This window comes from Haliaeetus albicilla, chromosome 14, assembly GCF_947461875.1.
Source record: "Haliaeetus albicilla chromosome 14, bHalAlb1.1, whole genome shotgun sequence".
Taxonomy (NCBI): domain Eukaryota; kingdom Metazoa; phylum Chordata; class Aves; order Accipitriformes; family Accipitridae; genus Haliaeetus; species Haliaeetus albicilla.
Genome location: NC_091496.1, coordinates 27,614,126 through 27,638,168, shown reverse-complemented (window position 1 = coordinate 27,638,168; position 24,043 = coordinate 27,614,126). Strand labels below are relative to the sequence as shown.

The following is a 24,043-nucleotide window of genomic DNA, read 5'->3' as shown; positions in this document are numbered from 1 at the left end:
GGGCTTTCCTCAAGTCAGACCTGAATTCTCATCTCTTTCTGTTGAGAAATCATCCTTTGGCAAAGACAGTTGGAGAGTCTCCCGGTCTGTATTTAACCTCATTCGTCTTTCATTCCTCACTGGAACTCCAAAAGTTTACTTTTTATGAAAGGACAAATTGGCCCTTTTCTCCCTTCTGACTGCTACAGATCCTGTAACACACATCCAACTGCCCCTCTCTTATCTGGGTCAGCTGCTGGGAGACCTCTGGAGCTCAGAGATCCTCCCTCATACTTTTCCTGTTGTTCTATCAGATGAAAAAAATTGAATTGGGCACTGAAGTTCAGATTCTGTAGGTCAGGTTTGAATTAATTGCCTCAAGGGTCATATTTTACAAATGAAACAAGAATACATACCTTTAAGTGATGAGTCATATACATTGTGCAATGGATTATTATTCCCTTTGGGGTTTAGTATTTACTTATGCTTGTGAAATGGTCCATAATTTTTACATCTTTTCTTCCTTATTGTCTTCAGATGTAGATTATAGTCACAAGAAGAATGTAGGCTTAGCTTTTAAAGTGAATGTACTTTAAAGCCTAATTAAATAAAAGTTAAAGGTGCTGGGTGATAGGCAGTATCTTAACTGAGAAGGCAATAGATTGAATTAGGGGGTTTTTTTCTTATAGATCGTCAATCCAATATTTCTTGAAAACTAAACCGTCATATTCTTCAATTGCTAAAACCAATTTCAAGGTAAAAATGTCATGTCAAATCATGTACCAATAAGGGCATTGCAAATAAGATTTTTCTTGACCTTACCAATCAGTCACATTGCATCCCCTCCAAAGAGTATTATTAGATTTTTATCATTTTCTGAAAGCTTCCTCTTCAGAGACCAGCCTGATAAAGTAAAGTATCTGATTCTAATAGATAGCCACAAACAAAGTTATGAATACCACTGCTATTCATTTAAGGGACATCACTACTCTACAGTAGATAAAAAGTCTAATGAATTTACATTAATCAAAAATATAATGATTACCTGGGACATATTTGGGTTTATAATTATATATATTTTAGTAATCCCTTTTTAGAATCGACACAATATGATAGATATCTTTACAAATATTCATATATAATGGAAAAGTATGGCTTGACCATCCATTATACTAATGATGCATCTTATTATTACCATACTGATTCCAATGAATTTCTAGATCCCTGTGATATAACAAAGCCTGAGATATAGTCAATGGTGTATAACAAGGTATTCAAAAGAGGAAGAACAGTCTAATACTGTAGGCAAATGGAACGAAATTCTGCTTTGTCTTGTGTCCCACAGATTACCTTGTTGTCATGGGGGGTGCACAAATATTTCTGAATTTGTGCTGGGAATCTAAACGGGCTGTTAGTTACATGGGTGCAAGTCCCATTAACATCACTGAGAGCTACACCATTTAACTGAGTGCCGAACTCTCAGCTCACAGACAGGTAACCCTTGTAGTAAAGCTCTAAAACTCTAGTGCTCAGTTTCAGAGCCTTGAAAATGTTTCCCTCAGCAGATTCAAGATTTCACAGTATTATGCCCAGAAACATGAATTGCTGTGGTGATAACTAAAAGTGCTGATTTGTAGATAATTTAATCCCACTTTTCAAGCTAATGTGAGTATATAACTGATATAGCTTGAACGGTTATGTTACTGAATTGAAACACCAAAATTACATTGCATTGATTTAGCATATTAGAGACAAATGTAAACTAATTTCACAGCTCCTTCAGGCAGCTTTTTATAATGAGAACCAATTTAATTTGAAAAACAAAACAGAAAAATATATATTTTTTGGCCTTCTCTAGATGCGCAAAGGTATTCAACAGCACTGTTGGGTTTTCCAGGGAAATTGCTGGTAGAATAAACGTAAGATTTATGATGACTAGGAGCTAAGCCCCATTCTCACCGGGGCAGATGTCAGCCACTCTATTTATATTTAAAAAAAAAAAAAAAAAAAGTAATCTCTGCTGTCAGGGCACAGTGTACACGGAACTACTTACAGGAGGTTTATACAGTTGGAAGAGAAATACTTGTGTGGAGCTGAAGCAACTCTGTTTGTGCCAGAATTCCTTCAACCATATCCACGGTAGGCAGCGTGAAAGGGAGGCACAGAGAAGGAAGTACACGGTACAATCACAAACCGCTCTGCAGCTTGCGTGATGCTGCCCAGCACCCACCGTGCCTCCCATCGACGCTTGTAGATGTGCTGTTGACATTATAATCAAATTAGTCATGTAGAAACCTTCACAGTCAAGAAAGACGAGTTGACCCTTCTAGAGCACCGTTAATCTAATTAAAGCTGTTGTCTAAAATGGATCAGATGAATCCCACTCTAGGTGAGCCTGTTTCCCTCTGTTGACTATAAAGGCAGTTCAGACAACTAACTCCAGTGCAGGTGTCTGGATGCAGGCTGGATGAATCCCATCTGCAAGGATTCATATTATCCCTGCAAACTGCCTAAACTCAGCTTCAGATCAGGCTGCCTGCAGATCCCCTCTGTCCTTGCTTGCAACACAGCAGTCCTTTTAGGAAGTACCTGGGTCCGTCCCGTCTGTCTCACAAGTCCTGTGTCAAGGCAGTATGGGGTAGAGGGAAGCACCCGGGCCAGACATTTCACACTGGATCACACCCCCACGGCACAAACCGTGCTCTGGCAGGTCTTCTGGAGCGTGGGGTGCACCAGCAGCTTTCCCCCAGGAGGCACCTCCGGAGCAGGACCTCACGAGGAATAACGGCGGAGTGAGGGGCAAGCGTGGCTTCATGCCTGTTGTCAGGCAGCTCCCGCGCTGCAGTGAGGGGCAAACATCTCATCCACACTGATCCGAGAGACAACGTGAAGCATGTCCCCCAGTCAACACTCCCAGGAGGGACTTGCATGACACCTGCATAACTAAAGCACCAAATGCTGCATGTCCGGGGCCTTACGCATAAGTTTTTAGAAAGAAGATACACTTTGCTGAGCTTTCGTGGCCCAGAATCCCACAGGGGCTTTGGCTTTAAAGCACTTTCTCACAGAGTCTGTAGCGCCTTTCTGGAACCATAGCAATTTAGCTATGCTGTGGGTAAATGGTGTTTTACTTCTGTTTTCCGCTATTTCAGTCAGATTCACTGGCCCTGTCTTTACCTTCTCCTCTGGTCCCTTGCTATTGCTTTGGTAGTAAAAAAGGAAGAAAAACCCATGTGGCAGTCACTCTGATATAGGCTGGGTAAGTTGAATTGTGGCTGCTCAGTACATCAGGCTAGCCTCCTAATGGTCCTTGGCTTTGGAAATAATTTTCCATTAATTATCTGCAAAATATTTACTTTAAAAGTGCTGTGAACAATCAGGCCAGGAAGCTTGTTTACTTGAACATTTCCTCAACAAGAGTGCAAACACCATTGACATGAAGCTTTTATACTTTTCTCCCAGCTCTAAATAAACGCTGTGTAGCAGTGATCAAGATTTTGCTTTGGTTAAAGAAGAACAAGACCCCTGGTGTTTATTTTTTCAATATACGCATATTGTTAGAGAACAGTAACGGTCATCAGTGACTTCCTATGCACGTACTTACTGCAATTACCTCTTTTCTTTCTTTCTTATAGGCATGTAGCCACCGCTCTAGCTCAGAGATAATCTGCTGTACAACTCCTTCACTGAAAGCCTTCAATCTCCAACCACCCTTTGTAACAAAAGTGTTCTTTATTTTTGATGGTGTCAGCTCTTTGTACTTTGATTTTGATTATGTAAATAATCCTGTATTTAAGCATTTTGAAAAGCCGGTGTTCATCTCAAGAGGCAACCAAAACATTCTGGAAATTAAGGTAAGAAATGTTTAAATAAGTTTTTCAATTATTCGCAAGTGCATATCAGCAGCACAGAGTGGAACAGATATTTTCATGAAATAACAGAAGCCCCAAGGAAGCAAGGGCAGAAAGAGCAGTGTGTTCGGTACTGTGTTCACCCAAGCCCCCAGATGTCACAACTTAAAAGATGTAGAGCTGAAAACAAATTTATATACCAGGGTCATTGTTGGCATCAGGTGGGGTGAAAGAGGGACTTTCCTGGTCCTCGTGGGAGGACCGCACTGCATCAGCTTCTGATTGCGATGAGTTGCGTCACCAGTTCAGTATCAAACATGGCCAACAGCCCAGAACCTGAAGTGTGTGGTCTGTGCGTGAGTCGTGGCTCTTACTGTCACATGGGTTTGTGTCCTTCCTCATGAAAGACGTGGAGTTGCCTTTAGAAAGTGGCCTAGTGGCTTTGGCTCTCTAGAGCTGCGGGAAACTCTGGCCTGTGCACAAAGTCACTCATGAGGATCAGTCACCACTGTAGCCTAAATATTTATGGATCCATGAAAAATGCAAAGTTGATGCTGAGTGCTTTTTAAAAGAGCATTGAGAATAGCCTACATGGCACTGAGAAACATCTCTTAGGAATTCAGGGCCCTTGCAGGCACAGGCTGCTCTCTACTACAGTGCTGCGGAGAAAGTTAAATCCATTTCGTGAGAGTCCGATTTCCTGAAATCTAGTGCTTTTCTGAGAGTATCAAATAGAAACAGTATAAATACAGGTATTTCTAATTTACAGTGGATGTTTATGAAAATGTATTATTATGTACAAGTAATTTATATAGAATATCTGTAATTTATATAGAATATAATCTATAAAAAATGCTTTACAGAAGAGAGTCAGTCTTAATGCTGGGGTCATCTCTTTGTGTAGCTCTTCCATAGTTCTGTAAGACAAAACTATTTTCCCCTATGACAGTCATGAAATCTTGAAGCCCTGAGGTCTTTGACTCCCAAGATGGTCCAGTGGGCCAGCTCCTGAGCTGCAGGAAATCAGAGGGAGTTACCTCAGAGCCTCTGTCAGCCATGCTGGGTTCCAGTCAAACTCTTAATATTGATCTGTCTCCACACAGTGTTTTGGGGAAATTGCAAAGAATAATCAGTCTGATTTTATTTTTTTGTTTGGTTTTTCTACTTGGAACTTGTGGCCGTACAATCACCTTTTCCTCAACGCAGAGCAATTGTCCTGTTCAGTTTCGGAGAAATGCTAGAAAGAGTTCTGGTGTGTGTGTCAATGGACAGCTGGGAATATATAGTTGCTGCATGGCTCAGTGCCTCTGTGCAGTGACAGCAGTGTTTTCCAGTATTTTCCAGGTCATGCGTATAAACCAATTGGAAGGAAGACTAATTTGAGAAGAATCATAGAATAACTTAGATTGGAAGGAACCTCTGGAGGTCTTCGTAGTCTAACCCCCTTGCTCAAAACAGGGCTAAGTTAAAAATTAGATCAGGTTGCCTATGGCCTTGTCTAGATGAGTTTTGAAGATCTCCAAGAATGGAGATTTTACAGCTTAAAAAAACCCATCTCCACTAGCCTTGCATCATGCATCCTCTGCATCAGCTCCCTTCCTAGCTCAGTGGCCCTCTGCTGTACTTCATCCAGTTTGTCAGTATCTCTCTTGTTCTGTGGGGTTCAAAATTTGACACAGTTCTCCAGGTGTGGTCTCACAAGTGCCAAGCAGCGAAAAAACAATCACCTTCAATCTACTGGCTTTGCTGCTGCTGCAGTATGTGGTGAGCCTTCCTCACTACAATGGCACACTGCTGCCTCATTTCACCTTGTGGTCCATGAGGACCACAAGTCCTTTTCTGCAGAGTGTCTTGCTACCCTGCTGTCCCTAGCCTGTCCTGGTGCATGGGGTTATTCCACCCCAGGTGCAGGACTTTGCATCTGTCTGTTGAATTTATGAGGTTCCTGCTGGCCCACTCCTCCAGCTTGCCACAGTCACTCTGAGCGGTGGTCCTGCCCTCCAGTATCTTAGTAATTTTCCTAAATTTGATGACATCTGAAAGTGCAAGGACAGTGAATCCTGTCCCTTTGTCCAGGTTGTTGATAAAGATTTTAAGCAGTATTGGTCCCAGTATCAGCCATTGCAGAATGCCACTTGTTAGACTTCTAACCTTTGAGCTGATGGCCAGTCAGTTTTTCACCCACCTTATGGTCCATCCACCCAGTCCCTATCATCCCAATTTGTTTTCAGTGCTAGGAGAGACTGTGTTGCAAACCTTGCTAAAATCAAGCTAAACGTTGTCCAGTGCTCGCCCTTCATCTACAGAAGCAGTCATCTCCTCGTAGAAGGCAATCAGGCCGCTCAGGCAAAATGCTCCCTTAGGAACTGATGGTGGCTGTTCCCAATTGCATTCTTGTCCTTCCTCTCCCTGGAAAAGCTTCCATGAAGACTTGCTCCACAATCTTCCCAGGGACTGAGGTTAAAAATTAGGTGTTTTTTAACTCTCTTCTTTCTTTTACTCTTGAACCTTTTATTCTCCCTTAAGGAGAAGTTCCTAGTGCTATTCATTGCTGGGAAGAAGCCATTCAGATGAGAAAGGCTGGCTGAGGACTGTCCCACTGACAACTGACCAATGTCACAATTTTGTAGCATTGATGTCACCTGTAGCCATGGCACCCAAGGCAGATGTCTACCTAAGCCTAATGCCCTGATTATTTCCTGGCAACCGACTGGAGAATAACGTTAGTGAAAGCTGGTCTCCTAGAACAAAGCATGAACAAGCACCAATTTAACATCTTCCTCTAAATAGAATTAGTTATAGTGGGATGCTTCTACCAAAACAGTGAGGCGACTTTCAGAAATTATAGTCGGGAGCCAAAAGATCATTACAAGCCATATTGGCAACTCTTTTCTCTTGCCCCATACCCACATTCAAAAATATACACACACAAGTTTACATGCCTCATGGTCATATTTTGTGCAGTAATTAAGCAAGCTCAGCATGAAATTAAATGGCAGCTTGCTTCAGTGAACAGTCCGTTCTACCAAACCAAAGTTCTTTTATCTTTTTCTTAATTAGTTTCAGAGGGGTGGAAGGAGTTTTATCACAAGTTTTTCAATCAAACTAATCTAGTGTGACATATTTGGCTTTCATCAAATGACAGTAGGTACCAATTGAAAGGTTCTGTTTGGTTTCCCCTGATGACCATAAGATGTTTTTGTAAGAAAATGTTACACACAAGAAAACATTAAGTCTTCTATCTAAAACACAGTCAGGGCACTGTGTGCCACAAATGCCAGCCCTTCTTGTCTTCAGTGCCAGCCCTTTTGTCTTCCACACTACCAAGCCTCTCAAGGTCCCACATCATCGCTGTCTTCCTCTGCCAAGTATGTGGCTCTTTGAAGTCTCTCAGTGCCCACCATGCCCCAGTCAGAGGGGTCATGGCAGAGTGGCTTGAGGTACTTCTCTGCTTCCATACTGTGAAGACAGCACTTCAGAAGTGCTCCTGTCTCCCGCCAACACGGGAAGCTCTCAGGGCAGGAGAAATTCTGGTGTTTCACTGTTGGGGACAACGAAAGACCTGAATCTACTGAAGAGGACAGAGTCTACTTGCTGCCTCCCGCAGGAGCCACTGACCCAAGATCTGCAAGCTGGCCTGCTGACAGCCCAATGTGTCCTAGCTGTGAAAAAAAACCCAAATAAATAAGGAAAGAAACAGCATCCTGCTTCAGTCTGCCCAGAGGCCTGGCCTGGTCTGGGGTTGTGCTTATGCACCAAGCCAGTGTGGGGACTCTCTGCATGCTTCCAGAGGAGGCCTAGGAATGGACCTCTAGGTGACTGAAGTGTATTTATAAATACAAATCTTCCACTAGAAAAATAAGTAGTACAATTGTCATTTCATGTTACACAGAACTTCTGAGATCTTGGCTCTCCTCCGGTACATTTGCCCTAAAACTCAGAGTAGGACAAGACTTACTAAATTACTTAGTCTATTCCTAAGCCAGTACAACACATTCTTTATGAGACACTCTTAAGGAATTCCTCTTGTATTTATAGGTCACTCTATTTTTCAATCTTCTTCCACATTACATAGAAATTATGTTTCTCTCAATGTCTGGTCCCAGGGAGTGCAATATGGAAACCCTGGTATTTCTGAGCAAGCTGAAGTGGAAGCTCTGCAGCTGCAGTAACTCCTCATTCTTCCCAAGTCAACCGGCTCTGCTTAGGAACCTCAAAAATTCTTCTGACACAAATCTCAGAATTTCCATGCCTTGGTTTGTGGTCCTCCTACTGCTTCTAGACTTTCACCCAAATTACTCCCCTCTCTCTAAAGTTGTGTGGTAGTTGATCTATCAGATTGGTTTGCAGCAACTACTCAGTCCAGTAATGAGCTTCTCTAGCTTGCATACAGGTGCTTTGCTTAGCAAGGAAGGGGTAATATGCATTTTAGAATAGGAAATATTGTTTCCCAGTTCTCACAAGAGCCAGTTTCCTCCTTTTCTTAAAATCATAGGCAAATTCTGTGGTCCTGAGAAGAGCAAAACCACTGCTGAAAGAGTTTTGAAACTCTTAATACAGAGATATTATAGTGAATATATTTGAAACTATAATATATTAATGGTAACGTAATGGTAGTAAGTAAAAGCTACTATCATCATTATAACTGGCTAAGGACTACCTTAGGAAACATCAGTATGATCTTTTTTTCCCCTTTGGGTAAGTATCAGTTTTGGTGGAGAAAAAAATGCTAAGATTTGGTGTAGAAGGAAAAGAGGCCACTTACCCACACTCTCCAGGATAATATATTTATCCTGGAGATGGAAAACTCAAATTCAAGTCTTTTGAGGTACATCATTCAAAGGAAAGATTTGGACATGAATGGCTCACAATCTGCAGCAAGTCTCCATACTAATAAGCAATAAGCAGTCAATCACATGCTCCCTGGCCCACTGAATATTTACTTAATTAACACCAAAGAGAATGTCTCCAAGTAGACAGAAGATGGGTGCAAAATGGACTTTTTTTGGCCAGCTATTAAAAAGCATTTACCTGGGGTGTGGCTTTGCCAGTCAAAATAGGACGTTAAACTGGCTCTCCTGTATGTTTATTAAAATTTTCCCAGAGCTCAGTCTGATTCTGCAGCAGACCTAAAACATATGCCAAAGTAAGATTTTTTTAGCCCCTCAGAATGGGATTCTTGTTTTCTTTCCAGTATATGAGGCCTCATAGCAGTGTCAGCCATGATACCTTCCTCCCTTCTCATGAAAACCTCCCAGATCCAGCCCACATAAATAGCCTGTATTAGTGTTACTCCCCATCCTCCTTTCTCCCCTTTTAAACCTGCTTAATATGCCTGTTTTTTCATCTTAAGCTGGGCTGTACATGGGGTAGGGTAGCTTCTTAAATACTGGTGCAGTCCTGAGCACAAAAGATCCCAAACTTGGCCTTTAGACACTACTATCACAATACCAGAAGGAATAATATTTCATCCAAATCTGGGATGTGAAAGCAGGTTTTCTGAGGAGGGAGTGCACTTTTTGTGCTGTCATCTTTACCAGGGTTTGTTCCTTTCTGGTCTGTGGAATGTGATTTTTACAGATTTGTGCATTTTTGTGATTATAATTAATTAGTTCTTTTTGAAAGCTTCACTCCTGCTACCATAACCACTTGCAAAACAAAATTTTTGAGATGCCTTTAGTTTGTGGATAATATAATGCCAGTTTTGTATAAACAACAGGGTCACATAATGCCTCCCTTCTAGTGCAAATTATGCAAAAATCTAAACAAGACCAACAGGATTTATCCCTCGAACATCTACATTTTTAGAAGTCTGTACGGGTTGTATTAGTGACAGCAGATTTTATCCGTAAACTTTATCATCCCCTTCTGGGCTGTCTGTCAAACTCCCATTTACATGAAAAACACCTGATACACATATATTGACAGGGCAATGTAAATTTGCATTAGTCTTTTATTTCACAATTGTTTTTCCATTAAAAACATTTTCCAAAGTAATAAAAGGACTTCTTAACTTTTATGAGATGTTATGTAATATGAAATTGATTTTTTTTTTCCCCAAGGGAAATTATATTGATTCAGAAGCTGTTAAAGGAGAGGTGCTAAAAGTTGGAAATAAAAGCTGCGAAAACCTCCTCCTGCAGTCAGAATCAATTCTGTGTACGGTTCCCAGCGATCTCCTGAAATCCAACAGTGAGCTAAATATAGAGGTGAGGCAGCTACACCAGACATGAGATATTAATGCCATTTTTATTATCATTACCAATGTCACTATTGAACCTATAAACTTTAAATGTAAGCCTAAGCCTGTATTTACAGAGATATCTCTATCCCTGTTTGTTTGGGATAGAAATTCAAATAATATCGACTATTTTAAAATAAATATTATCATCATTGTTGTTATTACCTATTTGTACAAAGACCTTCTGGAGCCTTAGGCACAAAGTAGGACCTAAACTAAGCACAGAAATAAAATGATAGTTATTAATCCAAACACAAGAGGAATCATATGGAGAAGAACAGGAAGCTATAATGGAGTAGGTTTACTTTGGAGCTCACAAGCCCTTTTTTCAGCAAAAAAAAATTGCTGCCATCAAGAGGACCAATCCTTTCTGAAAGAATTTTTTGTCTGCTTTTTATAATTCCATTTCAATTATTTTTGTAAGATGCAGACACTTAGGACAAATGTTTGAGTTCCACTATTGTTTTAAAGGTGGTCTCACTAGAGTCATTCAGAGTGCTACTGCAAATTGTAGACAGTTTTATACCTACTGATTCATAGAATAAGACACAAATCTTTCAGTATCTGTATTTTTTTTAAGTATAAAAAAAGAAAATCACAGCGGAATGGGATTACCTTTAAACTATGAAATTTACTGATCATGGGCTCTGATTCACTGAAAACAGTGGAGACTTTGCCAGTCATGTAAGTGTGATAAGGATCAAAGTCTATGTAAGATCTTTGGAGCATGGGCCATCTATTTTTTCTGTGTCTTTATGGCATTCATCCCAAGAGGATCCTGGGCTGTGAATGGTATTCCTATGTGCTACTGCAATCTAAGTAAATAGTAATAACTAATTGGCTTTATTAATACAGTAAATATTAATTTATTTTAATATTAATTTATTTTGAAAAGTACAAATTAAATTTCTTGGATGTATCAGGCAAAGTATAAAATTAGATGCAGCTCTCCTTTTGGTGTATCTGTTTCCCAGAACTGTAAATGCCTAGTTTCATATAATACTACATGTTGCATTCTGTACCTGTTCGTATTTTTACATACGCAACCGGGACTGGCACTACATTCAATCATTTCTACTATGTGATATTTCCTTAACCTCTAAGAAATAGATATGCGTGACATGTATTGTGTACATAGAAAAGAACACAACATAAAGGGGTTAAATAAGGTTTCTGCTTGTTTACTGGCAAGGAGCCTCAGAAATTGCAGTCTGCCCAGCGAAGAAGAAAATTTGCTCTTTTGACGGGCAAATCCATCATTACAGTACCCAGAGGAATGAATTCCACAGGAGGAAGAGAAAAGATGGCCAAATGCATTCCAACTGACTGAGCTAGTGCCGTGTGACCTAAAACAGTTTTTCCCTGTTAGCTGCTTGGTGTTTGTTTGGTTGTTGATTTTTGGGGGTTGTTTTTTTGTTTTGTTTCTTTAAACTGTTGACAAGCTAGAAGCTGGCAAGGGACGGGCTCACGTGACCTTGGGAACTAAAATGCAGGCATGCTGTCAACAGAGAGAGAGTTTGATGTTACAGCGTATTTATGCCAGAAGGACACATATTAAAGACATTTGGGCTTTTTTTTTTAATGTACATCTCAGCCCATATATTCATAGGCCCATACATTTCTGTGCACCATTTGAGTAAAAATATGAATTTAGCATTTTGAATTAACATCTGGTAGCAGTGAAACCCCATTATCCAGAGTGTGTGTGTAAATGCGTGCTATATGTGTGGTGTAGCACATACATAGCTGTGTCACTACCAGAGCTCTTGAAGGCATGTAATAAATCATTAAAATGTAGATCAGCTTTTGCATGCACCAATAGAACAGTTTCTCCACTCCCAGTGTCTTATCGCAGTACAGCATCACAAAATCAAGATTTAATACATGTGGGACATACCAGCTCATACTTTAGTACTAATAATGTACTTCTTACTTGTCTTTTGAAATCATTACCCTATTACTTTTCTTTGTTTTTTTCAGTGGAAGCAAGAAGTTTTGTCAACAGTTATTGGAAAAGTGCTGATCCGGCAAGATCAGAATTTCACAGGACTAATTGCTGGAGTTGTTTCAACATCAGTTTTAATTTTCATCTTTTTGGTGTTTTTCCTCTGGAGAAGGAAGAAGAAACAAATTAAAGGTCCATCATAGTTAATTCCATCAAATCACTCCATTACATCTTAGATTTTAAAAACTGACATCAATTTATGCTTTGCTTAACTGCCATGCAATGCCCTGTTATAACCTGTCAGCAGAGGTTTCACAATCAAGTCCAATGTTTAGTTACATTTCAGCCCTTGGCTCTTGCCTGAGCTGGGTGAAGGGCCACGCTATGCCTAAAGGAGAAGGATTTCAGAGGAACTCTGAGCTATTAGGAAAACTTAGTAACTTCTCTCCCCCAATCAGCCTTGGAAGAGGGGATGAGTAAATGACATGCGTGGAATCATGAGTACTTCAGCTTCATCCCGTTGCCTTGTAGTCCTCCCAGCTGTGCCTAAGTTGTGCAAGACACAGAGCACTGCAGCGTCCTGGTCTCCTGTTCACCCAAATCAGGAACTTGGTCAGAGTGTGCCTCCTCTCTGGCCCCCATGTCTGGGTTTCCTTCCAGTGGGAACTGCCACACTGCCCAAGGGGGGAGGAGGAGGGGAGCTAGTATATAAGCAGGTCTTGTTCTGACACAGTATCACAGTCAGATCATGAAGCTGACCCCAGAGGCTTCAAAGCTCTCTTCAGTCTTCTAGTGTGGCCAAGAGTGGGGCTTTAACCCAAGTTACAGCAAATCTTGGGCTGTACAAATAGCTCAAGTTCAAGTCCTGCCCATGTCGGCTTCAGCAACAACCCAACCCTCTTCCCAGCAGAGCAGAACACCTAAACTTCAATAAATACCTAAATGAATGTTGGCACACAGTAAACATGAGGGTTTTCTGATATTTCTTTCTCCTTCCCGTTCAGATCTGGGAAGTGACCTAGTGCGCTATGATGGCAGAGTACACACTCCTCACCTGGACAGGCTGGTGAGCGCGAGGAGTGTAAGTCCAACAACAGAAATGGTTTCAAGTGAATCTGTAGACTACAGATCAACTTTTCTAGAAGGTACAGCTCTGTTATGAATCTGTACGGATGATATTTTATACATCTTGCTTTTCATATGTCTTCAGATAGCTATTTTGACCAGTATCTTAATTTCAATTTCGCATCTGGTTTGTCTGTGTCTGCATTGTTTGGGACTTTCATGTGCTCACAGGCTTGCTATTTGAACTGAGCTTCTCAGGTGCTTCCCAAGATAAAAGTGCAAAGGATTTTTACTTTTACTCAGGTTGGAGGAATATATAAAATACTATTAGTAAAAACTCTCTTTAAGTATGCTCCACAATTTATTAGGAGATAGTGGATGTAACGATTCTGTGTTGTCATAAGGTCCATCACACCAACTGCAAATCCGCTTTGAAAAAAGTGATTTTAAGGATAGCATGGAGTGGCTGTAGGTTTAGTGTGTCTCAGTGACTTCATACAGTCATTATAAAGCAGTTCTTTCAGCCCAGCATGGGACATGGAGCTTGGTAAACTGATATTCTTTTGTCTGTTCATGCCCCTCCTATAAAATGGCACACTGTATGACGCAGAAATGTTGATTTAAAAAATTAAGCTAAAGGGATGTGAAAACTGTGACAATTTGAGTAGACATCCATGTGTACTGCCATATACAACTCAACAGAAATCACTCCAAATCCTTATTCCACCTTTGTAATCCCCAATCATGGAGCCTTTGAGAGCCAGGCCCATTCCCAGCTTCCTTTATCATCCTTTAATTGCTGCAGCAAGCTCGCACGGGAAGTTTCTTGATTGAAAGATTCCCAAAGGAAAAGGAAAGCCTGTGTCACTGGTTAGAAGGGATAGTGGTACACGAGACAAAACGGTGCAGAGATCGTTGGTGGAAGGTAAATCCACAGTGGCCCTGGGGCCACTGCACACTGGCAAAGCACAGCAGAGAGTGCACCCAAGAAGGTGCAGTCACTTAATGTTCCTGTAGGAATGTTTATGTTAATTACTGTCAAAGAATAAAATAACAGGAACATTAGAAAACATGCAGATTTACATGTAGCAGCTGTAAAAATTATTTTGCAGCCATGGCTAGAGTATTTTACCATGATTATTAAATAGATATTTGCCCTTGGTGACATAAATGTGGCTTTGTAAATGTAAGAGTTTGTATTTTTACTTCTAGATAGAGCAGCACTGTGTTTTTCTCAGCACCTAGAGTGATAACAGCAATATATGAAATTTTTCCAGGTTTTATGCATAAATATATAAAGCATGTCTGTACAACATCTTTTATTCTTCGTGATAAAATATCTGATAATTTCTGTTGTTAAATTTGTTCCCTTTTTTTCTTTTTGACCCTGGCCTAAATTCTGCTCATTGACTCCACTGGCATAATCCCAGACTCAAACTGGTGTAAATTAAACTTAGTTCTTTGATTCTGTTACACAAAATACTAGAAAAAAATCTTTTAAACAAAAGCAATTTAAAATACCTGAACAATATGTTGTTGACAAAAATTATTTTCTCAAATAAATACTCCTTGCTTGACTTAACCATTTTAATTTCTGCTATTTTAAATCAGCTGGCTCATGTTATTTTCATGAGTAGCACCAACTGTATTATCTTCAGCAGTTACAGGATATGAATCACCTCTAGGCATTTCCCTGGTTGAATATTTACCATTGGATAAATATAGCTAGTCACCAGCCGTTTGGAAACCTTCATGAAATGTGAAGTTCCCTACCAAATTAGAACATGACAATAATAAAAGGTTTCATGTTTTTAATTGTTCACTACTTCCTCCTCCCATATCACTGTCATTTTTCCATTTTACTCTTGTTACTCCCAATTACTAGAAATGCTATAACTTACACTTGGCAAGAAGTAACAAGGCTTCATTCCATCCCCTCAGGAAAGTGGAAGTTTTGCCATTTACTTTCATAAAAGTAGAGCTGAGACAAGCATAAGTTTCTAGTGACATGGTTTTCCTGGAGTTTGGCAGATTAGCAATGCATATTTTCATTTTCCCTTTGTGACCGAAAATTCTGCACAGCCAAGCCACTTCCAAACTGATAAACTCAAACCTTGCTTACTAATGCAATAAAACTATTCATTTTCCAAGGAGAAATCTGATAGGATTATAACGGTTTCTGTTCATCTTGCAGATCAGTTTCCAAGCATGTCTCAGAATGGATCGTGCAGACCTGCCCAGTATCCTCACTCTGACCTCTCCCCAATTCTGTCTAGTGGGGACTCCGATTTAGCCAGTCCACTTCTCCAAACTAATGTCCACATTGACATCAGTGCCTTAAATCCTGACCTGGTCAAAGAAGTGCAGCATGTGGTTATTGGTGCTGACAGCCTGATTGTGCACTTCAGTGAAGTAATAGGAAGAGGTGAGTACTGCAACTCTTACCTTGCAAACCACAACTCTTTTTGGACACCCATTCATTATAAACCGTTCTGAATAAGGTGTCTACACAGAGGTTTTTCAAGCTTTTTACCTCGTACAGCACTGCATCCCATGCACCAAATCAAGGGGGTAACCAAGGGGCTCTCCTCTGAAGTCAGATGAAGGGTAGTGCATTTGATCAGAGAAGACACCAGAGGGAGGAAGGAGTCTGTCCATTAACGGGGCTCCTTTGAACTCAGAGACTTGCTGGTTCCCCCTCAGCTGTCTCACTCGCACCCTCTTCCAGGCTACAGAAAAGCTCAGCCAGGGCTTCTGATGCATGAGGCTGCGGTGCAGGAGTGAGGCTGCTGCAGAATATTGCACAAGCCTAAAGCACACACCTAAATGGCAGGGAATTCTGAGGCGGAGGCACCAGTGACCTTAAACTCAGAGCCTGAGAGCTGGCAGGACTGCTACAGGACAGAGAAAACTCCTGCAGTCACTAGTGCATTCAGTAAAAGTCCCCCCATGGGCCAAGTGAAATGCACACACCCCTTTTCCCTCCACAAGTTTCCCCCAGCTCCGAGGAATTTGCTGTTTGTTTCCTCCCACCACAGGCTCTCTGTTCCCCCTCATTCCTCTCTCACTCCAGCTGCAGTAATGTGTGGCTCCTGATTCACTTCCCCTTATTTTTGTCCCTGATATAGCAAGTCGCCTATTTTTCTGAATTTCTCCCATCACTCCTATTCCTCTACAATTCCATAAGTAGGTTCCACCCTTGTTTCATAGCCCAAGCCAGTATTTCTGTTAGGAGCATTTATTAAACTCTGTACTATTGAATACCTATTAGTAACCCAAGCAGAAACTGGATTTTTAGTACTTCGACAGATCATGCATGAGAGGTCTCTTGTTGAGTATCAGAATACTGATAAGAATTTGGCCATAAATGACATTGCTAATGCCTCTTCTGCAGGAAAATAGCCACAAATCAAACAAACAGTCAGTGTGTTTCCCTTCCATGTATTACACTACTTCATCCCCAAAGCAAGGGTGGGCCTTTTTCTTTTCTTTCTTGTTTCAGGGAAGTCCAAGTAATTTCCCATTTTTTAAATGTTGAAAAATATCAGGAATGACACCAATATAATTAACCATTTTTAATTTCTCCTCCATAACTAGAAATGGGCCAAACCGAAAAATATTTTAGACACACCCAATCCAAGCTTTAGGATTTGTGCCCAGGCTCCAAACAATCTGTGGTCTTATGGGATTTTAGTTGCTTTTATAAAACAAACTTTCCATTAATTTTACCCCAAGCCAAAAGCAAAGCCAGCTGGGCTCTGACCAGCACTTATGACTGGAACCTGGTAGAATTAATCAGATAGTCTTGTTCTCTGCAGAACTCACATTTGGCAAAAAACTATTTTGCTTCCTAACTGCAAATATTAGTATTTTTAAAGTGTCCAGTAAATAGTACATCTGTGAAGGAAAGCCACCATTACATGTATATAATTTGATTCGGATAAATTAATGCCCATGCCTGGAGCTCACAGTTCTTTGTTTCCCAAACAGGTCCACCTGACTTCTCATAGTGGGTTTCCCCATAGTAGGTTTCTGTAGGCTACCCCATCTGCTTGGCAGGATGCACAGGATCAGGAAGGACTTCTGTGTCCCTGACAGTTTATTTCACTGCTGAGACCATGAGAAAGAAGGCAAATTTTGCTCATCATCTTTTAGTGACATTTTGCACTTGGAACTATGCCATAGCAGAGACCATAGACTGCCGCTTAGCGATGTGGTGATTCTGTGATCAGTAGAGCAATTCCCAAAGTGTTCATGGCCAACACACCACTTTTAGCACTCAACATTTTCCATGGAATAGCAAGACCTGAGAGACTGTAAGCCCACAGTGACCATCCTTATGCAACTTTCCAGTGAAGATGCATCAAGGTTGTACAGTCCAGTGGACCACTTAGCATGGGCTTGCAGACCACTGGGAACCACCGCTCCAGTGGTCATGTCAGCTTCTAACTGCTCCCTTGTGCCTTCCAGTGCCATCCTTTGACATATATCTCACAGAAGAGTATGGTGGGAATGGGCTGACATGGTTTTTGTGTGCATAGTCATTACAGGAACATGAAGCGGTTGTGGCGCCAGCCTTGTCATTATTTATAATGTCCATCTAGGTCAAGAAATATCAATTATGCTGGAAATAGAGTTTTCATTTTATGTAATGGTGGTTTTATGTAATGGTAGTTTTACGTGTTAGTTATGAAGTATACATTACAAGTGCTGGGAATTGGACAGAAACAGAGTGTGATCACTTTCTTAAAGCATAATTGTTACCCTGTGGAAAATACCAGAAAGCTAATTTTACTTATTAAAGCTAATCTTGCTCATTTTTTACACAGGACATTTTGGGTGTGTGTACCATGGGACATTGCTGGATAACGATGGCAGGAAAATTCATTGTGCTGTGAAGTCACTGAATAGTGAGTTACATGTTTAATAGAGAGACATTACCATAATTCCAAAGATAACTGGGGTGAACTAATTAATTGCAGTGAAGTGTACTTTCACAAATAAAGATTCTTAGTTGCACCTGGATCAGATTTCTCCCTGGAGCATTTCCAGATTACCACAAGGCATTGGTATATATTCGTACATCAGATGAAATACCCATATATTTCCTCTACAAAGAAAAAGACACAGGAAAATGAAGGAAAGGCAGTGTCATTTTTTACTCAACTGACTACTGAAGATTTGGGTTTGGAAGTTAAATTGCTAAAGAGTGGGCAAAGGTGCTGGAAAAACAGGAAGAAACTATAACATTTATTAAAGGCTTTACTCAAGTGTTGTTATTCAATTCTAAACAATTCATAATAAGAAAAGGAGAAACAGAATTAAAATCACCAGCAAACTGTATTTTGTCATTGTAAGAAAACTAATGCACATAACCTAGTTGTAATGTGGGAGGTGAGGAGCATGTTTGTAGCTTCTCATTATCACCTTGTTGTGCAGTGACATGCTGTACAGAAATGAACTGTAGTTTGTTTGGGTTTCTTTTAATTAACTCATTTTATTACTGGATTTCTCAGGGATTACCGACCTGGAAGAAGTAGCTCAGTTTCTGAAAGAAGGAATAATCATGAAAGATTTCACTCATCCCAATGTTCTGTCACTCCTGGGAATCTGCTTGCCCAATGAAGGATCCCCCTTAGTCGTTCTTCCATACATGAAACACGGAGATCTTCGAAACTTCATTAGGAATGAGACTCATGTAAGTACGTGGTGAGGTCTACCAAACGGTAATGCAAGTCTAGCCACACCCTGCTCCAACACCACAGGTTATGAGCTCTGATAATTACATTACGTCTGTAACTTGCTGCTGTTACTACACCTTAACCTTTAGCACTTGCTTAGGCTGGCACTGAGCCTGACCACAGCGCTGCCACTCCTTCCCTTCCCCCTCAAATTCCTCTCTAGAATGTTTCCCAGAAATTATCAGCAATAAGTATTTCTCATTTCCCATCCATAAGCCTTTTTATAAACAAATGTGTTTATGAGATCTAAGTCAAGGGGCCCAACCATCTGCTGGTTTGAACTGGCATCTCTCTGTTGACTTCAGCACAGCTGTGCCAGTTGTCACCATCTGCTCTTCCAACTCCTAGGTAAGGGATCTTCATGTCCAGCTAGTGTCACAGTCCCATTATTATCAATATTTTTTCTTCTTATCTTAAGAAAGAAAACCAGCAATTGTTATACAAACTATGAGTACTCTATTATCAGAGATTTTCCCTGTTTCCATTGAAAGACTGCAGATTTCTCACTACTTTCTCTCAAGTATGAGACCACAGGTCTTGCCTCAGGTAGTGTAAGCCCACTTTATACTGTAGTATTTCACCCATTTCACAGTGCTAGGACAATATAAAGTGACTTCTGCGCCAATAGGATTTTGCCCCTGCCTCTATGGCAATCAACAATAGCCAGTACAATTTTTAAAAAAAACAAACGCATCTTGACAAGTTGTTGGGGGAGTTAAGCTTTCTGAGGTAGGGACCTCTTCCCTTTTGAGCTTCTTTCATTTTACAAGCATCAGGGCCCTTGTCTGTGAATAGTGCCGTGGTTCTTCCTGAAGTAAATACAGTAATGACCACAGTTGAACAAGATTGTTCCACAGAAGAAAATGACACAGAGCAATGTCAGCAGCACAAAAATCTGTGGGACCTTACTATTACATAACAATTCGTGCTGTTGGATAAAAGAATTGCAGGTTTATGTTTACACTTATTTTGATATTTAACATTTTCAGTAAGGTCTCACCTTGTAGACCAGCAGAAAGAGTTACCAATCTTTGCGGAAAATCTTCCTCTGGTAACTGCTAAGGTCTCATTTACCTTTTCCATGGCATCATACTGATGATAGCTTGCACTTATTTTGCCCCAAAGAGGACTCTCTCCTTTCTTGGTCTTTTCCAGCTGATGAGCTCCAAGTTCATAGTTAGCACCTTCTACTGAGTTACATGCTATTACTCTCAAGTTCACAAATGTGAATTTTGTGTATCAGCTGTGATGCTGGGTTTTCAGCATACTGTTCCACTTCCCAGCCCAGGTCATGCTGCTTATGCTGCAAACTCTACTCTTCTGGAGTCTCTCAGCTTTTTTGATTTCTTAAAGTGTATTATTTCTTCACTGGAGGTAAGAACTTGACCTAAACTTATGCCAATTTTACTACAAGCATCAACCTGTCTCGGTCATTCTGGTGGCAAGATAAGTGTATCAAAAACTGAGCGTCAAAGCAAAAAACAGTCTGCTCCTTGGGCTTGTGCATTCATTGTATCACAAATGTTTGTATTTTACAGAACCCAACAGTAAAAGATTTAATTGGATTTGGCCTTCAGGTCGCAAAAGGGATGAAGTACCTTGCAAGCAAAAAGTTTGTCCATAGAGACTTGGCAGCAAGAAACTGTATGTAAGTACAAACACCTAATTCCAGCCACATTATCACACTCTTCTGTGTAAGACAGTGAGATAAGATAAATGAAAGTTTGCAGGATTCTGCTTTTTTTAGTCATAATAGGGTGGTTTTTTCATTGTTCCATAATTATACTGATGTTTGTCTTGCATACTGATGAGCTACTCAGCTTGCTAAGGGCTCACTTCTTACACATAAGCTTTTTTTGAGTGTGGGAAATAAGAAAAGCTGAGGTGAAAGTGTAGCCTCTCAAAATCATTGGTTAGAGAGTTTAAAAGGCATCTCCTAAGGGAAGTTAAACTGCTGTTGTCTCAACTTGCTGTGCTTCTACCCAACGTCTTCAGAAGCAGCACGTCTCTGCTGCCGCACCTAGCAGGAGGGAGAGGAACACAGGGGAACTTTGTGAGAAAAACAAGAACACAAAGAAGCACCAGTGAGACCTCTTGACAGTAATCTTTCATTACATGAGTATGAGCTTACTTTGGCTCAGTTGCACACACAAATTAACGTTAAAAAATCAGAGCATGCAAAGAATCTTGCTAGTGTCTGGGTAGCCAGACAGTTCAGTTCACACAAAGACTAACTGTTACAGGAGTTGCCGATACTATTACGCTGATTCATCACCTGTGTAGTGAATTAATGAGGTACAGGATTAAACGTTAGCACATCATAATCTGGAACTCTGGCTGCAAAAAGGTTATTCACCTGTGACACCAGATTTCTTATTCTTTTTTCAAAGGGTGCACACTCGTGCAGCTGAACAGCCTCTGAAAAAGAACGTTTTCTTACAGCTGCTGTTTTTTTAAGGGAGGAAAAAAGCCACAAGCAACATGATTTTCAGGTGTCCTAAGAAGAAAGCAATTAGGTTATTGGATAAAAGTCCTGGTTCATCTAATCAAAGCCCAAACAGTGGCAACAGGACATTTCCTCTGGCCTACTGTCTCTTCCTTGGGTGAGGAGAGAACAGCTACCAGGATGTCTCACATTGCCAACTGAATGGCTGCTTTTGTACTTCTGTGTGGCTAAGTACTTCAGAGTGTGGAGAGCTGCTGCCACATAAGAGGAAGATGCATGATTGAAGACCCACATTCCCTAGTGGCCATGTGTGATCCAGCACTCAGAAGCACAGCCCCTGCCACAATGGTGATGTCCATCAGACAGGAAGCCAGGGTGCAAATACAGTCCCTGTGGACTCTCGACTCTATTCCACTATCCTTGAAGAGGTGCAGGAAGCTGCTATGACACAAACTGTCCCCTGTTGACCCATCAAAGTTCCCTCCTACTCCCTCCATTGGTACTGGCTTAGTTATTACATCAGTAAATACAGCAGATGGTTGTGTGCCATTCAGAGGGACTTCAACAGCCCAAAGAGTTGTCCAGACAGAAACCTCATAAATTCAAGACAGGGAAATGCCACGTGTAGAGGCTGAGAGAGACAGGATTGTTTAGCCTTGAGAAGGCTCAGGAGGATCTTACCCAAGTGTATAAATACCTGATATGGTGGAATAAAGAAGATGAAGCTAGATTCTTCTAAGTGGTGCCCAGGGACAGGCCAAGAGGCAGTGCACACAAATTGAAATAGAGAAAATTGCATTCAAACATAAGAAGAAATGCTTTTATTGTAAGGATGACTGGCCCAGAGAGGTTGTGGAGTCTCCATCCTTGCAAATATTCAAAACCCAACTGGTCATGGTCCTGGGCAACCCGCAGTAGCTGACCCTACTTTGAGCAGGGTAGGTGGTGGTGAACTAGATGATCTTCAGAGGTCCTTTCCAACCTCACTCATTCTGTGATTGTGTGATTCTGTAAAGAAACCCAAAAGCAGGTGTTTGCTGCGGCTAGGTCTGCACATGTAATGAAGGATAGGCTTAAGCATGCGAACGCCCATGCTCTATCTATCTGTTTTCTGACAATGATACCGCTTATCAGGACAAACAACAAGCTTAGGAGGAGCCAGGCTAGGGAGATCTTCTGGTATGGCTGAGCTGTAACCCCAGCAGAACTTTCCTTATGTCACCATTCTTTCCCAGTACAGACACCAAACACATCCTTAGTTACAGGACTACATTATTATATATGGGCCGTCACTGAGATAATGATAGGTCCTTCCTTATCAAAACTGAGAGTGAATAGGAAAGGTGATGCCTTGACTTGGAAATAAAAATGAGAGGTTTCCAAGGATACAGAAGAAGAAACAGCTGTGGAAGAAATGATGTAGCACTCAATCAGGATGTATAGGCTATTAGCAAAAATCTTTTTATACAGAGCAATTTTTTAAAAGATCTGTAATTCAAATTATATTATCAAAACAGTATCAGTAATTTCCTGAGTTCATTCACTGTGTTAAATGGGTGTCAAATATACTTCACTGCACTTTTTGTTTCACTGTTACATTTGTTAATAGATCCAAGATAAAGTACTGCCTTCCAAAGTCACGGTCTCAGAAATGCAAGTCACTCATTATAATCCACCATCACTGTAAATCTTGCCTGCTCAGTTGCAGATAATACTTTTTGTCATTTCTCTAGGTTGGATGAAAAATTCACTGTCAAGGTTGCTGATTTTGGTCTTGCTAGAGATGTCTATGATAAAGAATACTACAGTGTGCACAATAAAACAGGAGCGAAACTGCCAGTGAAATGGATGGCTTTAGAAAGTTTACAAACTCAGAAGTTCACAACAAAGTCAGATGTGGTAATGTACAAACATATTTGTATCACCTATTAATTTCTCTTACATTGCCTGGGGCATCTCTCTAGTATGTAATGAATGGACTAACTCCAAACCAAAACTTCCATTTGAATCTAACTTTAGTTCACATAAGAATAAGAGACTGTTTCTACATCCAGAAAATGTATTTGTCCCAATCACAAAGCAACAAGTTGTTGACCTGATTATCTGTTACTGCTTAGGGAAGAATTAGGAGTTTAATCCCACTCCAAGGGAGACTAAGGACATTCCAAGAAGCCAAATTGGAGCTGAACCCTGCTATAGGAGGGGCTCTGGAAAGCTTGACAAAACAGGTTAACTTTGAAACTCATAAAATGTAATAGTTCTCCAAAATACTTTATTTGCTTTATAAATACTTACTGACTGCCTACAGCAATCTCAAGTATTACCTGGCCATTTATGAAGAAAAAATTATAAGATGAAGTCATTAGTTGGCTGGATCACTTTGTATTTTAGCTCTCCTTTCAATCCAGATTCAAATTAGCCTGTGATGCATAGAATTTTCACCATGTATATTCTCTTCAGTATGTATTTACACAGGGTTAGTCAGATCATCAACTCATGTAAATTGGCAGAGCTCCATTAACCTCAAAGGAGGTCTGCCAATTTATACCAGCTAAGTAGCAGGCCTATAGGCTTTCATTTTCTTTCATTTACTTAGTTAAGTTTCTCTGGCTCTAATTTAAGTGGCTCCTCAAGTCCCTACAGCATTTATTAGCCCACTTAAAAGAAAGCTGAATGCAGTAAAATAACTTTTCAAAGGGAAAATCCATGCATTTGAATGCTTAAATCTGTCAAACCATCTTCTAAAACTGGAATGTAAAGCCCTCCAACCCTATA

General features: G+C 40.6%; 1 protein-coding gene across 7 annotated transcripts in view; it reads left to right on the top strand.

Moving 5' to 3' along the window:
* Positions 1 to 24,043, top strand: part of MET (MET proto-oncogene, receptor tyrosine kinase) — a 106,831-nt gene that overhangs the window by 80,122 nt on the left and 2,666 nt on the right. For all 7 annotated transcript variants that reach the window (XM_069802091.1, XM_069802090.1, XM_069802092.1 and 4 more), the window contains 9 exons: positions 3,615 to 3,833; positions 9,893 to 10,039; positions 12,052 to 12,208; positions 13,021 to 13,161; positions 15,276 to 15,506; positions 17,911 to 17,991; positions 18,598 to 18,779; positions 20,361 to 20,470; positions 23,002 to 23,167. In XM_069802091.1, coding sequence (XP_069658192.1) covers positions 3,615 to 3,833; positions 9,893 to 10,039; positions 12,052 to 12,208; positions 13,021 to 13,161; positions 15,276 to 15,506; positions 17,911 to 17,991; positions 18,598 to 18,779; positions 20,361 to 20,470; positions 23,002 to 23,167 — 1,434 coding nt within the window. The remainder of the gene's footprint in view (positions 1 to 3,614; positions 3,834 to 9,892; positions 10,040 to 12,051; positions 12,209 to 13,020; positions 13,162 to 15,275; positions 15,507 to 17,910; positions 17,992 to 18,597; positions 18,780 to 20,360; positions 20,471 to 23,001; positions 23,168 to 24,043) is intronic.